A 13,024-nucleotide genomic window follows, 5' to 3' on the forward strand; every position below is an offset into this window, starting at 1 on the left:
ATCTCATGAACACCTTTTATTCCAGAGACTGAGGATTACTGGGAACTCATGAATGCACTAGAGACTTTGCTGTTCCAGAGATCTAGATTATCTCCAGAAGGGGCACAGGTTACTGTGACAATATAAAATTCTAAAATTAGAGAAGAGTTCATGGATTTGTGTTGCTTTTCCTAGAACTGAAGATGCAGAAATCTCTCTTCTGTAGATCAGATAGAAATGTATGTGAGCTCTCCAGCCATATTCAAAAGTGTTTTCTTCACAAGCTTCTTCCTTTAATTAGAATAGCAAATGGCGGAAAAGGACCCTTTTACAAGGCAGTATTCACAGATATCACTATACCTGATTCCTTTTTCATAGTGAAAGTCTGTTTTGTTTCCATGTTTAGGCCTAGCTCTTTTCTATACTCACAGGGATAACATGAACCATTCTGACCTCAATTCATCAGTTAATGGGGCTCTACAATAAAGTGAAACTCTCCAGCAGAGAAGAATGCTACAGCCACTGTTTGTGATGTGCAGTGCTGTGGCTTATTCTCTGTTGTCAAGCAGAGAAGGGGATGAACTCTTCGTCTGATCTGTAGGAAGCAAGGTGCTTGGAAGCCTCTGGTAAAACGTTTATTTTGATGAGCTCACTTTCATCTGAGCCTGCAGCATTTGATATTCTTCAGTTGCTCCCTTACTGAACACTGTTGAGTCTGAGGGTGAATTGCCGTTCATATCTATCAAGTGATGTATTTCTGCACTTGTGTAGCATCAGCAATCAAGGATCTCAAAATACTTTACAAACTTTAATGAGTAGGGCTTTACAACACTCCTGGGAGGTGCAGAAGTACTGTTAACCCAATTTAATAGATAAGGAAAGAAAGATGCAGAGAAATCAGCAGTTGCATATTCAGACCCCTGCCTCCACCTGCATGTATATTTTTTCAGATTTATGTTCATACATATAGAAAAAAAGATACCCCTAGAAATGAAAATTAAAAGTTGTATTTACTGGTTCCTTTGGGAGAAAAGGATTTACTGAGAGTACATTTCAGTTTTAAGGCATTCAGGAATGTTCCAAATTTTTGAATAGCCGTAGAGGTACTTACAAAACAAAGCAAAAAATTGTCCCTTGTCATTGAGGTCAGGGTTCCTTAGGAAATTGCTGCTCCAGTTAGCCACTGAGATTTTCTGTTAGTGAAACATAACTTTTTGGGGCAGTAGTTTTCCCTTGAAGCACCACCTGTGAGTCTCCTGGGGACACTAAGTGTTTCTATTTTTCCACTCCTGCTCCTGCAGTTCGGCTGAAAAGCCTGTGACCGGTCTGGGCTGCCTTCCTCCTGGATGAGAACCGCGTGAAATTGCCTTTTAAATGAATCAATACCATTCCTAAAAGCAACAGTAGGGGATGCTGTGGGGTAAAAAAACAATCCTCCCTGCTTCCCACCCCCCCCCAAGCTCCCTCCCGGCCTCTGCATGAGAGCACAAAGCATTTTTAGGAGAAGAAACCCAGCATAAAATTCAAACCAGTTGTGTTTTGGGCGAACATAGAGCATTAATTAAAGGGCCATCCAGGTCACTGTTGAATAATTAGTTTCCATTTCTATTTTCAAATTGGAAATGATAATTTTATTTAATTCCACTGCAAAAGTGATGAGGAGAAGCCAGGTGGCAAGCAGTTTGATTGGATTGTTTCTGATCTTCTAAATGGAAAGATTTGAAAAGTTCAACACCATGGCAAAATGGATATTTTCCACATTTGTATCAGTTAATTAGTTCAGACTGAGGGACGACGCATCACATAAAAAAGACCTTCCTCCGGGCATTTACCGAATGTCTGGAAACCATGAACTGAATGTTTCCGAGAAGTTAGGAGCACATCTGAAAGAAAATCTTTGTTGACAGAATCCCAGAAAAATAATCTCCTGAAAATCAAATATAATTAGTTATTAGAGTCTACGTATTTACAAATGATCAGGGGTAGGAGAACATATTCCTTTATCAAGCTCTTAGTACTGAAATCTACTTCATCTAATTCATCTTACTACAGAGGCTTCTGAATGCTTTACTGTTGCCTTATCATAATCGGAGATGTGATAAGGCTGTAGAAATCCTGGAAGAATCTCTGATAATGGTCCTTGTAGCTATGATAAGGGTAATCAAATGCCAGGTTTCAGGGCTTAAACTAACTGCCTGTGGAGGTCGGAAGGAAATGTTTCTTCCCACGTGCTGTGCTGCAACAGTTATCAGGGTACATAACACACATTGGAGTGAGATGGTGTCCCAGAATTAAACTTTTCTGTGAAATTTTGTTTGCCATTTATTTATTGCCATCTGGCAGGGCACCAGACCTGCTGGACCATGTAACTAACTTGGTATAACAAATCTTATGGGAAAGCAATTCTATTCAGACATGCAATACAGTGTTAATCCTTAAATTTTTTGACAACAGACAATATGTTCTGACAAAGGCTGTCTTATTAACTCTGCTAATAAATGTGCCTGTGCTGGAAAGGATAAATAGATTACCTCAACGTGAGCTACTACTAGAGAAGAAATATACATTTCATGCATGCACTGGAACTGCCATGCCCTTTGAGAATGATGAGGTGTTTTTTTTCACACTGAATTCATGCTGCATGTCATGCCTAGTTGCTACATACACCTGATGACTGGGGAAACCTGTACTCTTTCCTAGACAGTTTCCCAATACATATTTTAAAGTCACATCTGCATGATTAAAAATGTCATACCCTATCATTTACATGAACGATTCATACCTGAATCAAATTTGTTCCTAATATAGGTCCAGTGATAACAATGCAGCTTAATCCATGCATTCAGATAGCTGATTCATTCCAGAAGATAAGGTGCTGAAGAGAAAAATTAGTGTGCTGTCTCCTTTTAAATTGGTTGAATCATGTAAGCTTATGAAACACCCAAGACTCAAAACCCAGTAGCAGTAGAGGGACGAGGATTTCTTTTTGACATGTTTTTCTCATGCAACGATTGATTTGCTTGCTGATCAAATCTGTGTGCTCCCATTGCTGCAGGCATCAATTTCTCTTATCAGTTGGCTGTGCATCTATCCACAGTTTATGCAGTGGTGGCCATAGGCTAACATACGTGCTGCCTTAAATCCCTGTAATGTTGGTACTTCGCTGGACTGAAGTCATTGAACACTGAAAAGAAAATTATGAATGACAGCCATTAAGTAAACTCTGGTTATAGTTTTAGCTGGATGATGTATGTTTTTTTTTCCTGCTTATAATAGACATGGTAGCAGGCTTGAGGCAAACAGAAATAAAGTGTTCTTTTACATGGCATGTAAAAATATGCTGGTTTATGTATGACCCAGAAGCCATTGCCATATACTGTGTGTAACAGGCCATTGGAGGACAGGCCCCCTGCTGGCTGTTATATGAGGGCCTGAGTGTGGGCCCTTGGTGAAGAAACCCCTTTCATTCCCTAAGCAATGTGTGTACGTGAAAGGATACAGGATGGCATGAGTGGCTCCGTGCATGCTCCTGTGCTGTGGAGGAGTAGGCAGAAGAAGCATGACCAGGGGTTCCCCCTTCAGTCCCTAGGGAGATGCTATTAAATTGTGCCTCTCACCCTTGGTCCCTGCCTGAGTTACCTTACATTTGCACTATTTTCCTATGAAAAAAAAAAAAAAAAACCAAAACAAACAAACAACAACAACAACAAAAAAACCACATCCATTTGCTACTGACCCAACTACAAATAAATTTAGCAGAGAAGTAACTGAATGTATTATAAATAAACCATTACTCAGGTTTTAAAAGCGTCCTTTTATAAGCTCCTTCAAAATGCAGATGTTATCTATGGGCTGTGGAATGATGGAAAAAAAAATCTTTTGAATAGGAAGAATGAAATAAAAGGAGGAAAACTGAGAAGAATAAGAATATAAATCAATAAAAAGAAAGTTTGTGATGGGCAATACTCTGGCTTGGAGCAGAATTCAAACAATATCATATCAAATATGTGTTTATTCCAATTAACTTTATGACAGGCACATTCAGGCAGATTTAAATGCAGCTTTTAATTGGTGTACTTTCCAGGGCATGGTAGGTGTTTGATCATTTTAGATAGCAGAACAGCAGAAGGGAAAATTAAATTGACAGAGTGCAGAGAGGGAAGATGAAAGTTACGTGTGGCGTGGAACAATAAACTATTACTACAGATGTTAGTAATTAGATCACATCTATTTGTTATTGATTTTTTTCCCCCTTTCTTGTTACAGTTATTTATTTTGATTGGAATTCATTGCCAATTCCCCAAAGTGATACAGGCTGAAGTCTGACTCTGACTCCTTGGCTGTACCGATTTTTCTCTGGTGCTGGATGCAAGACCAAATGAGCGACCTTCCCTTTAGAGCTCTCTAAAAATGGGGGCATTCCCCAGCGAGTAACAGAAGACCTGAGCACAGCAAAGACCTTTGCTAGCTGCCTGCCTACCCTGGCAATCACAGTGCATGTGCCCGGCTTTACCTGCTTCTTAGGTGCTATTGACTTTGAGTAACCCAAGGTTAAACACGTGCTAAGTGCTTTGCTTTACATGCTGAGCCTGAACCAGGGGGAGGGAGTGGTGACAGGTTCGTTAGTTCTGATACCAGCCCTACAGTCCCCTCCTGGTGCTGCGCTCGTATCCAGGCTGGCAGTGATCAGAACAGCCGCACTGTCAAGCAGCTATGCGAAGTTCCTTAGGACAGCTCATTACCAACAAGGCATCCTCTCACGTGCCTGGAAAAATAAAGGCTCCGTATTTGCATTTTCCAAAAGGCTGTTTGCTGCAGAAATTTGAGGCAATCCACGGACCTTGCTTGTTGATGCTCACTGAGAACATTAATTGTCTCCAATCATTGTTAGAGCATCTGTTTCACATTTTGACAAGTGCACTTATCTCCTCCTTCACTCCTACCCCTCCCTTTCACATTCCTCGACTAAAGATAATGAATAAATTACAGAGATATGACAAACGTGTTGATAATCAAGATGAAAAACAAATGAACTGGAAGTGGCTGTGTTTCTACACGAAGCTGTAAATTACTTTCTTTTCTTGTGCAGTGAAACTTCTGGTTTGGCATCTAAAAATACCAGCACAAGAGACGATTATTAGAAGTGTTCTGGTAGAGTGCTTTCAACAGCAAAGCCTGCTGGCCTCTCACCTTGCTGAGGAGAAGATGAGGATCCAAGGAGGAGCCAGGAAGGGCTGAAAACAACATGAGAACCAGACAGCTGGAGGGTCAGAGTGGTGAGGAAGGAGTTAAAGCATTTAATTCTAATTAGAATTTAATGAGTTGGCATTATGCTTATGAAAGCAAAGGACTGGGCAGAGGCAGCTACAGTGACAGAAGATAAAAAGTGGAAAGTTTTGTTTACCCACCTTCCCCAGCAGCTCAGACCTCCTGCACAAGACCCCAGGCATTTCACAACCCCTTTCCCTGAAACAGCTTTTCTACAGCAGATTCATGCTAAATGCTCCCACTGGTGCACAAGGCAATGAGTGTGGCAGCCTGCCTGCTGCTCATGTCTATGGTGTATGTATATCAGTAGTGGGCAGACAGTGAGCAGCTGCACCTTGGACGTGGTACAGCATCTTCACCGCACTGGGCAGTACCAGTGGTAGTTGCAGTCCCATCACGTTTCGCCCAGTAAACCCACATTTGGTACTAGTTGGAAGCACAGGTTATTTTGACCGTCAGGCTCCAGACACATTTAATGGACTAGAGTGCTTCTAACCTTCACTATCTTCTCCTATTCCAGCTGTAGGGTCTGCACACAGCCCAGGCAGTGAATTTGTCCCCTTATCTGCAGCTTTTTTCCTTTTATCAGCAACTGAATCTGCTCACAATTCTTCTAAATGATGAACTTACGAAAGCTACAATATTAGTTTAGTTTCATGTCTCTCCAGGACAACGCTAAAGAAAAAAGAACTGTGCATGTGTTGCAAGACCAGCTTCTGCATCTACAAATTGGCATAAAATCAGGCTTTGCAGCAAAATTATGTTGGTTTATACCCTTTTAAAAATTGAATTGCTTAAGAATATATTGAAAATTTGCATGGGGATATTAGAATTCCCAGCCTCCGTATTTTAACCACTATCCCTTTTGAGCTGAAATGGATGCACTATACCGTTAAATAATTAAATTAAATTAAATGCTATTTACCTAAAAGTTTCCACAGCACCTTTTGCCAGAATATGGAGGGTTATGAAGCCTATTAATCTAATTCATCTTTTGGTTTTAAAAATTTCATAAACTTGTGGCATTCTTGCTCATTAAAATTCAAAACTGGATAAAAAAGGAATAATTTCAGCTCACATTATTTTTATATGTGGAGAAGATTGAGACATATGTAGAAAACAATCCCTACATAAATAGATTGTGCCATTATTCCAGTAGAATTACTTTATTTCTGCAATGTAATAATTACTTGGGGTGGGCACAGTGATGGGGATGATTATAATTAGCATTTTTCAGCATTGTGCCATTTTAAAAGACCCTTGCCAAGCTGTTGGGGGATATATTTCTAAGTACCATCAACCTCATGACACAGATGAGTAAACTCAAGCATACATGAATTAACAGCACACTTACAGCAGATAAAGACACTGAAAGAATTCATCTAGGGACTTCCCAACTCAAATGTAACATTTTCGTCCAGGCCTGAAATAAGTTAATTACCTTTCAAGTTCATTAATAACATAAGTCTATAATTTGAAGGCTATTCCAGCATCTCTCTGTGTTATTCACTGAACTCCTATCTGCAGTTCACAGGAGGATCCTCACTGTTGGTGGATGCAGGCACGTCCCTGCTGCAGACCTGGCTGGTGGTGGGACAGGAGATGGGGACACCCGCAGAAACATCACTGAAAGCCCAGGTGTGTAGCCACCCCCAAAACCCCACTGTCTACAATGGTTTTGCTAACAGTACCTTGGTTTTCCAGCCTTCACCCAGAGCAAGAGCAGAACTATGGCACAGTCGTGTTGGCCTGTTGAGGTAATGACATGTTGACATATTGAGAATTACATACAGTCTACTTCTTGAGCACACTTTGCTTCTTCCTAGCTTATAAATTCTTATACAGATTGCCCTGCGTTTTCTCTTTTAAATTCTTGTCTGGGCTGTAGCTGTTGGCACTCTAGGAACACAGATTGCTGCCTTGATCCGAGGTGACTTTTGAATGTGTCAGGCACAGGAGCCGAAGGACTCCACCAGCTTTCAGCAGTGCAGGGTCTCCTCTGCCACTGAGTGCACCTCCTGCTCAGCAGAGTGTTTCCGACTCAGTTGTTCATTTCATTCAGCACCTTTTGGGTTTCAACACAGAGCTCCTTCCTGTGGAACTCTTTGGCTTTCAGTAATAGCTTTCTCCCACAATGTTAACGGATAAGAAATGTAGATGTTATTATAAACGCGTGGTGGTTCCTGAGAAATCTGTGTGAAGCTCTTTGCCCTGGTGGCTATAGAACATCCCTGCCTGGGAGGGAGACAGGCTTCACTGCACTGGGGCTAGGAAGTGGTAAGATGGGCTATTTAGCAGGGACAAAGAACTGTGCAGATGGGGTATTGCTCTGGCGCTGAATGTAAGAAAACTAGTTTTGTAGATGATCATAAAACACCTTCTCGCTGCTGCCTGGTGCTGCAGTAGAGCTCTGAGTGCAGTAATTGTTCTACAGAGGTGGGCAAACAGCACAGCACCACAGCCATTGTCCCTGAAATTTCCCTTTTCATTGGAACAACAATGAAAACTCACATTGTGTGGTGTGGGGAGCTGCAAGCCAAGATAATGTCCATTGTAAACACAGTGCAGTATCAGCAGAAGAGGTCTCCAATCACCTCTGAATTCTGACTAGATCTGGAAGTTTCAGATAAGAGTAACCATGTTTTCTTTGAGATAATCCCCTTAATATCCAGCCAAAGAAGTCTGCTAAAACTTTAGAATACTTGTTTGAATACAGTATTTTAGTCCTTAAAGTTCATAGATACTGCACTTCTTCCCCTTTACCCTAGGATAATACACCTCGATGGCATTTGCGCTACACAAATATTTTTCTCTTGAGCCTCTTTAGGAACACACAGGAAACACAGACTCCATTAAAATTGGTTAACCAAACGTGTATAGATCAAGACTTGTTTTCCCATGAAAAAAATACTAAGGATCTCCTCCTCCCTTCCTGTATGAAATGAGAGTTCAAAGAAGCTATACTTTCAGATACTATAATTAGGTTTAACTTAAAAAAAAAAACAAAAACTCTTTCCTCTTAGTTAATATAAGACTTCCTCGAGAAAATTTCAAATGCATTAAAGAGTGATTTTCTTGTTCATTTCAAAAAGCTTCTCTTTAATTTAAAAGTTAAAAGACCTTTAAGGCCAATATTAGCGATGGAAGTACAGCTGAACTTTTTTGAGGGGAGGATAACTGTAATATCAACAACTTGTTAGACAGGAAGAATGGTTCAATGGGTAGGAACCTGTCTTTGGACTCACAGAACAGTGAATTTTCTTTAGAGAATACCAAATTAATGATTAATCAGTTTTAGGAAATGAGAGTGTTTGTGGGTACAGCTTCCTGTTTTAATAGGTTTTCACAAAATTAAAAAAAAAAATCAAAATATTTCATTCTGACAATTTTCAAACAAAAAGTTTTGGCATTTTAAAATGGTATTTTTGTTTTGAATTTAAAATTAGCTGAAGTCATAAAATATGGTAAATAGCTTTTTCTTTGGCAGAAAAATTTGTCTTTCATTGAGAGAAAGGTTTAGGTCAATGAAAGATATGCTCCATCTCAACATACATGCTGCACACCCCTCTGTTTCCCTGGAAGTCTTTAATAACTATTTTTGCTATCAGGATAAACTGAAAAATATGTTCAATTTTCCAGCTACTATATCCAGTATCTCCATACAGTTTTTAGAAGCTTTGGATTTAATTACTGGCTGTGCAGTAGAGTCCCTGGGTAACATAGGTGGACTCTGACATGGATTTGCAAGAACATTCACATGAAATTTATATCTGATTTAGGCAACAAAGTTTAAAATCTAATCCTTGAAAATACTTATGAAGTTTTCCTGAGGGAGTTTACCTCCCTTTCCACTGCAGTGTGGGCATCTGTAGTCCCAAAGAACTGGGGATTATTCTGTTTTCTTCCAGAGCAACGTAAGTCAGACTATGTTGATGCCTAACACTAAAAATGATCTTTTGCCATATGCAGCTGGTGATATTCAAGATTTACACAGGAAGAAATATAATCTTACAGAGACCTGCTGAAATCTTCTCATACATATCAGAAAGTGACCCAGTGGCCTCCAGAAGAGGAAGACAGCAGAGTCCTAAAACAGCATGACTAAAGCTGTCCTGTCCAGTGGACAAGTAACCAAGTCCACTATTCCATATTCATGATTACGTGGTGGGTAATTGATATAGGATAAATACTTGGGCTTAAGCTCTGCTAGCATGCTAAATAGTAAACAAGACATTTAAAGATAGTCCTTTCTGAAAACATTTACTATCTAAATGAGGCAGGAACAAAGTATGTTCCATATTCTCGATAGTGAGGGTCTTCTTTTCTTTCAGTGCTCTCCTTGGGATGGATTTGAAAGAAGAGGGAGGTGTAGCCTGAGGCATGTTAATTTGAGAAGAACTAGGAACTGGTGCTCTTGATCCATACGGGAAGAAGGGACCCCACCCGTACATAGCATCCAGCAGGCAATGCTTTTTTTTCAGGAAACTCTGGCATAAAAATCAAGATCAAGACCAAAAGATAAAATTTCTCAACTCAGAAGTGGTCCTGTTGGGAAACATGATGATGTGGAAAATGTTTATACTGCACTTACATATATTGTGTCTGGTCTGGCAAAAGAGAGAAGCTTTCCCTCTCCAGGACTATCCATAAAAAATGCTTCACCTGTATACAGGTGACTTGAAATTAAAACAAAATGCCTCATCAAATAGAAGTAACACCATCCCATATTGTCAGTGACTAAATTCCAGTTGTTAGGTCTCAGTTTGAAGTGCGTTATATTTTAATTGCATCCAGCATATGGTCCAGGTTTAGTGGAGCAAAAGAAACATAAAATCCTAGGAAAAAGCTATTTAAACACAATAATATCCAAAGTTAATTCTATGTTATAGCCAGTGTGGGGAGATGGTTTTCTACTTTTTAATATTAACCACTAAAAATTTTCTGGCAAGATTTTTCTATTTAAAATAGAAAATATTTTTAAAAGTGAGCTTTAAAAGAGACTATGTTGCTACAATAAACAATAACTTACATCTATATAATGATTCTTAATGCTTTACAAAAAAAATACTGTGAGTTTTAGTATGTATTTCATATCTTAATAAAATAATTTAGTCATAATACTTTTTTGGCTAATATTACCTCTGCTAATAACACTTCTTAGCAGTTCTTGCTAACAGTACTTACATGAGGTACCTACAGCTTTTATATCCTTTTATTTTTATCTTTTCTCAGCATTTTTTTTTCCAGTTGTCAGTTTATTTTTTTTAGGTAGTAAATTCTGCTTTATTTTATTCTAATGAGAAAAAAAAAACATACTCTAAGTAACTTAAAAAAAAGAGAGAAATCTGAAAATGAGATGAAAAGATCTTTGTTGTTCTGTCTTGCTTGCCCACCACAACTTTTCCCCTTCTCAATAGCAGCTGAAAGTTATAGTTGTTGAAATGCTATAAGTACGTTTGAAGCTCAGGTTCAAAACATTGTTAGCCTGTTCATTTAATGATTTATAGTTAATGACTGGAACTTATGGCATTAGCAGTTCATTGAATTAGTTACTAAAACTTGGCTAAAAAAAAGGGTTGTATAATGAATTTACATTTTCAAGGCAAAATCTTCTGGCCATTCATTTTGAAGTAATGTATTGAGACTAAATACAGATTCGTTTTATTTTTAAATAGAGACATATGAAAACTCTGTGTCAAAAAGTATTGGCTTTATATAAAAAATATTTCCACTGGCAAATTTGGATCAGAATCCAAAACCGTAATTCAATTCTGTTCCCAAGCAGTATATTTCTGCAGGAGTAATCTAAATTTACTGTTACCCATCATATTGCAGCATTCTTCCATGAAAAGGCACTATCAGAGTCATTAGTGGAGAAGCTGTGAAAGATAAAAGGAGAAAAAGCCCTTTGCAGCCAACTGATCATTTATTGAAATTACGAAAGGATGTTTGACCTCTTATTACATAGCGGAATTAGTTCAGAACTGTGCACTTTGTTCTATAAAATGGAACCTCTATACATATATACATATATATATATACACACACATTTTCAAAGCCACAGTTGGTGAAAGCAGGATTCCAGATTTGTTGTGCAGAAGTTAGAAATTCTGATCACATTTACTTCAAAGTAAAATCAACGACACATCCTCTTCCGTCACCAGAAGGATTCTGATAATGTTTAGACATTGATAAATGTTTAGTTTTCTTTTATTTCATTCTATTTGAAACAATCGATTTTGCTAATTTTTGTATAAAGAGAAGTGATGTGTTCTCAGATAAAATTTTTCCCCAGAAACTTCATGTCATGAGTGGGTGACCTTGTGTCACTGCCATTACCAACTCAAAGACAGTCATATAAATTTTTTATCCTAGATCAAAAAAGCAACCCCAAGTGTACTCTAGGAATGACATCCTCTGGAACAGGACCTTTCCTGAGGGAAATAATGCTTGGAGGAGGTTGCTGGCCTGGGGCAAAGCTTCCAGCATTCAGATTTTCCTACCAGTCATCAACTTCCAGGTAAAGCCTTTTGCTTTGATCAGTAATTCTCAGTTCTTTCTCTGCATATTCCCTTTATGTCTTCTGTAATATATTTTCTTCTTGACAGAATATTTGCTGTGCATTTTAGGAAGACAGGTCTAGTTCTGAAGATTACAATACTTTATATTAAGCTGTAATATTAATTGTATGTTTTTTAAAATTTCTTATTGTTGCTGATTGCTAACGGTGGTGTTACTCATATTTCAGTCTGCACTGCGTAGATGTCCAAAGTCCAAATACAGTTATCAGTTGCCTTTTGCAAAGCATTTTACAAAGATGACAGGGAAAAAAAATCTCTTCTCTTACAACTGACAGTTAAGAAAAACATTTCCTCTCAAGACAGTATTTGTAAATATGACAATATTTAAAGCACATGCTTAAGATCTGTTGAGGAGTAAGGCTCATGATTTGAATGTAATAGTATTTAGCCACATATTGAAAGATAAGTGTGAGCTCAAATGCCATCCAGAATGGGTAAAAATTGAAGCTCCTATTGACAGGCTAGACGACCTCAAATCAGGACAAGAACAAAGCTATCCTTGAGAAAATTAGGTTATAGTTTTACCTGCTTTTGAAGATAACATTCCTAGTGTAAGCACTCCCCTTCTCCCTTTACATCAAAGTCTTCACTGTGCTAGCACAGTAATTTGGGCACCCGTGTCATGAATCAGCTCTGTGTTTTTCACACATATGGATTTTTTTTTTTTTTGAGGAGAGATACTATTTTTCTCTTTGATCAGTATTCTAATCTGTTTCATCGTGTACAAGTAAGAGCAACATAAACAACAGTACTGGAGGAAGATAATGGAAGTTTCGTGTTGCTGCAGCTAAACGTCTGCTTTATACTGAATGAGCTTCAGTGACTTATTGAAGAATTGCCTTAGAAGTCTGTGGTAGATTCAGGGAATGAATGCATCTCAGAACTTTGTAGAAAACGTCTCACTGGCTGCAACAAGCTAAGTATTTTATCCAAAGTTTATCGGTACAAAAAAGACAGGGAACTCCTGGAAAGAGTCCAGCAGAGGGCCACAAAGATGATACGGGGCCTGGAGCATCTTCCCTGTGAGGAAAGGCTGCGAGACCTGGTTCTGTTCAGCCTGGAGAAGACTGAGAGGGGATCTTATCGACGTGTATAAATACCTGAGGTGTGGGAGACAGAGGGATTTGGCCAACCTCTTCTCAGTGGTTTGTGGGGATAGGACAAGGGGCAATGGCCACAAGATTGAGCACAGGAAA

The 13,024-nt window shown here is 38.8% G+C and overlaps 1 protein-coding gene across 4 annotated transcripts in view; it reads left to right on the top strand.

The window, feature by feature from the left end:
- The window catches only part of LOC125182323 (uncharacterized), a 52,667-nt gene that overhangs the window by 22,833 nt on the left and 16,810 nt on the right, over nt 1-13,024 (top strand). For 2 of the 4 annotated variants that reach the window (XR_010831932.1, XM_066998216.1), the window contains exons 2-3: nt 6,775-7,004; nt 11,623-11,767. Coding sequence is in view for 1 of the 4 variants with exons in the window: in XM_066998216.1 (XP_066854317.1) it covers nt 6,775-7,004; nt 11,623-11,767 (375 nt within the window). In the remaining 3 variants the exon portion in view is untranslated. Of the gene's footprint in view, nt 1-5,068; nt 5,256-6,774; nt 7,005-11,622; nt 11,768-13,024 lie in introns of all 4 variants that reach the window. The other 2 variants (XR_010831933.1, XR_007161811.2) reach the window with 2 other exon arrangements.

The sequence above is a fragment of the Anser cygnoides genome, chromosome 5 (genome assembly GCF_040182565.1).
Source record: "Anser cygnoides isolate HZ-2024a breed goose chromosome 5, Taihu_goose_T2T_genome, whole genome shotgun sequence".
Lineage (NCBI taxonomy): Eukaryota > Metazoa > Chordata > Aves > Anseriformes > Anatidae > Anser > Anser cygnoides.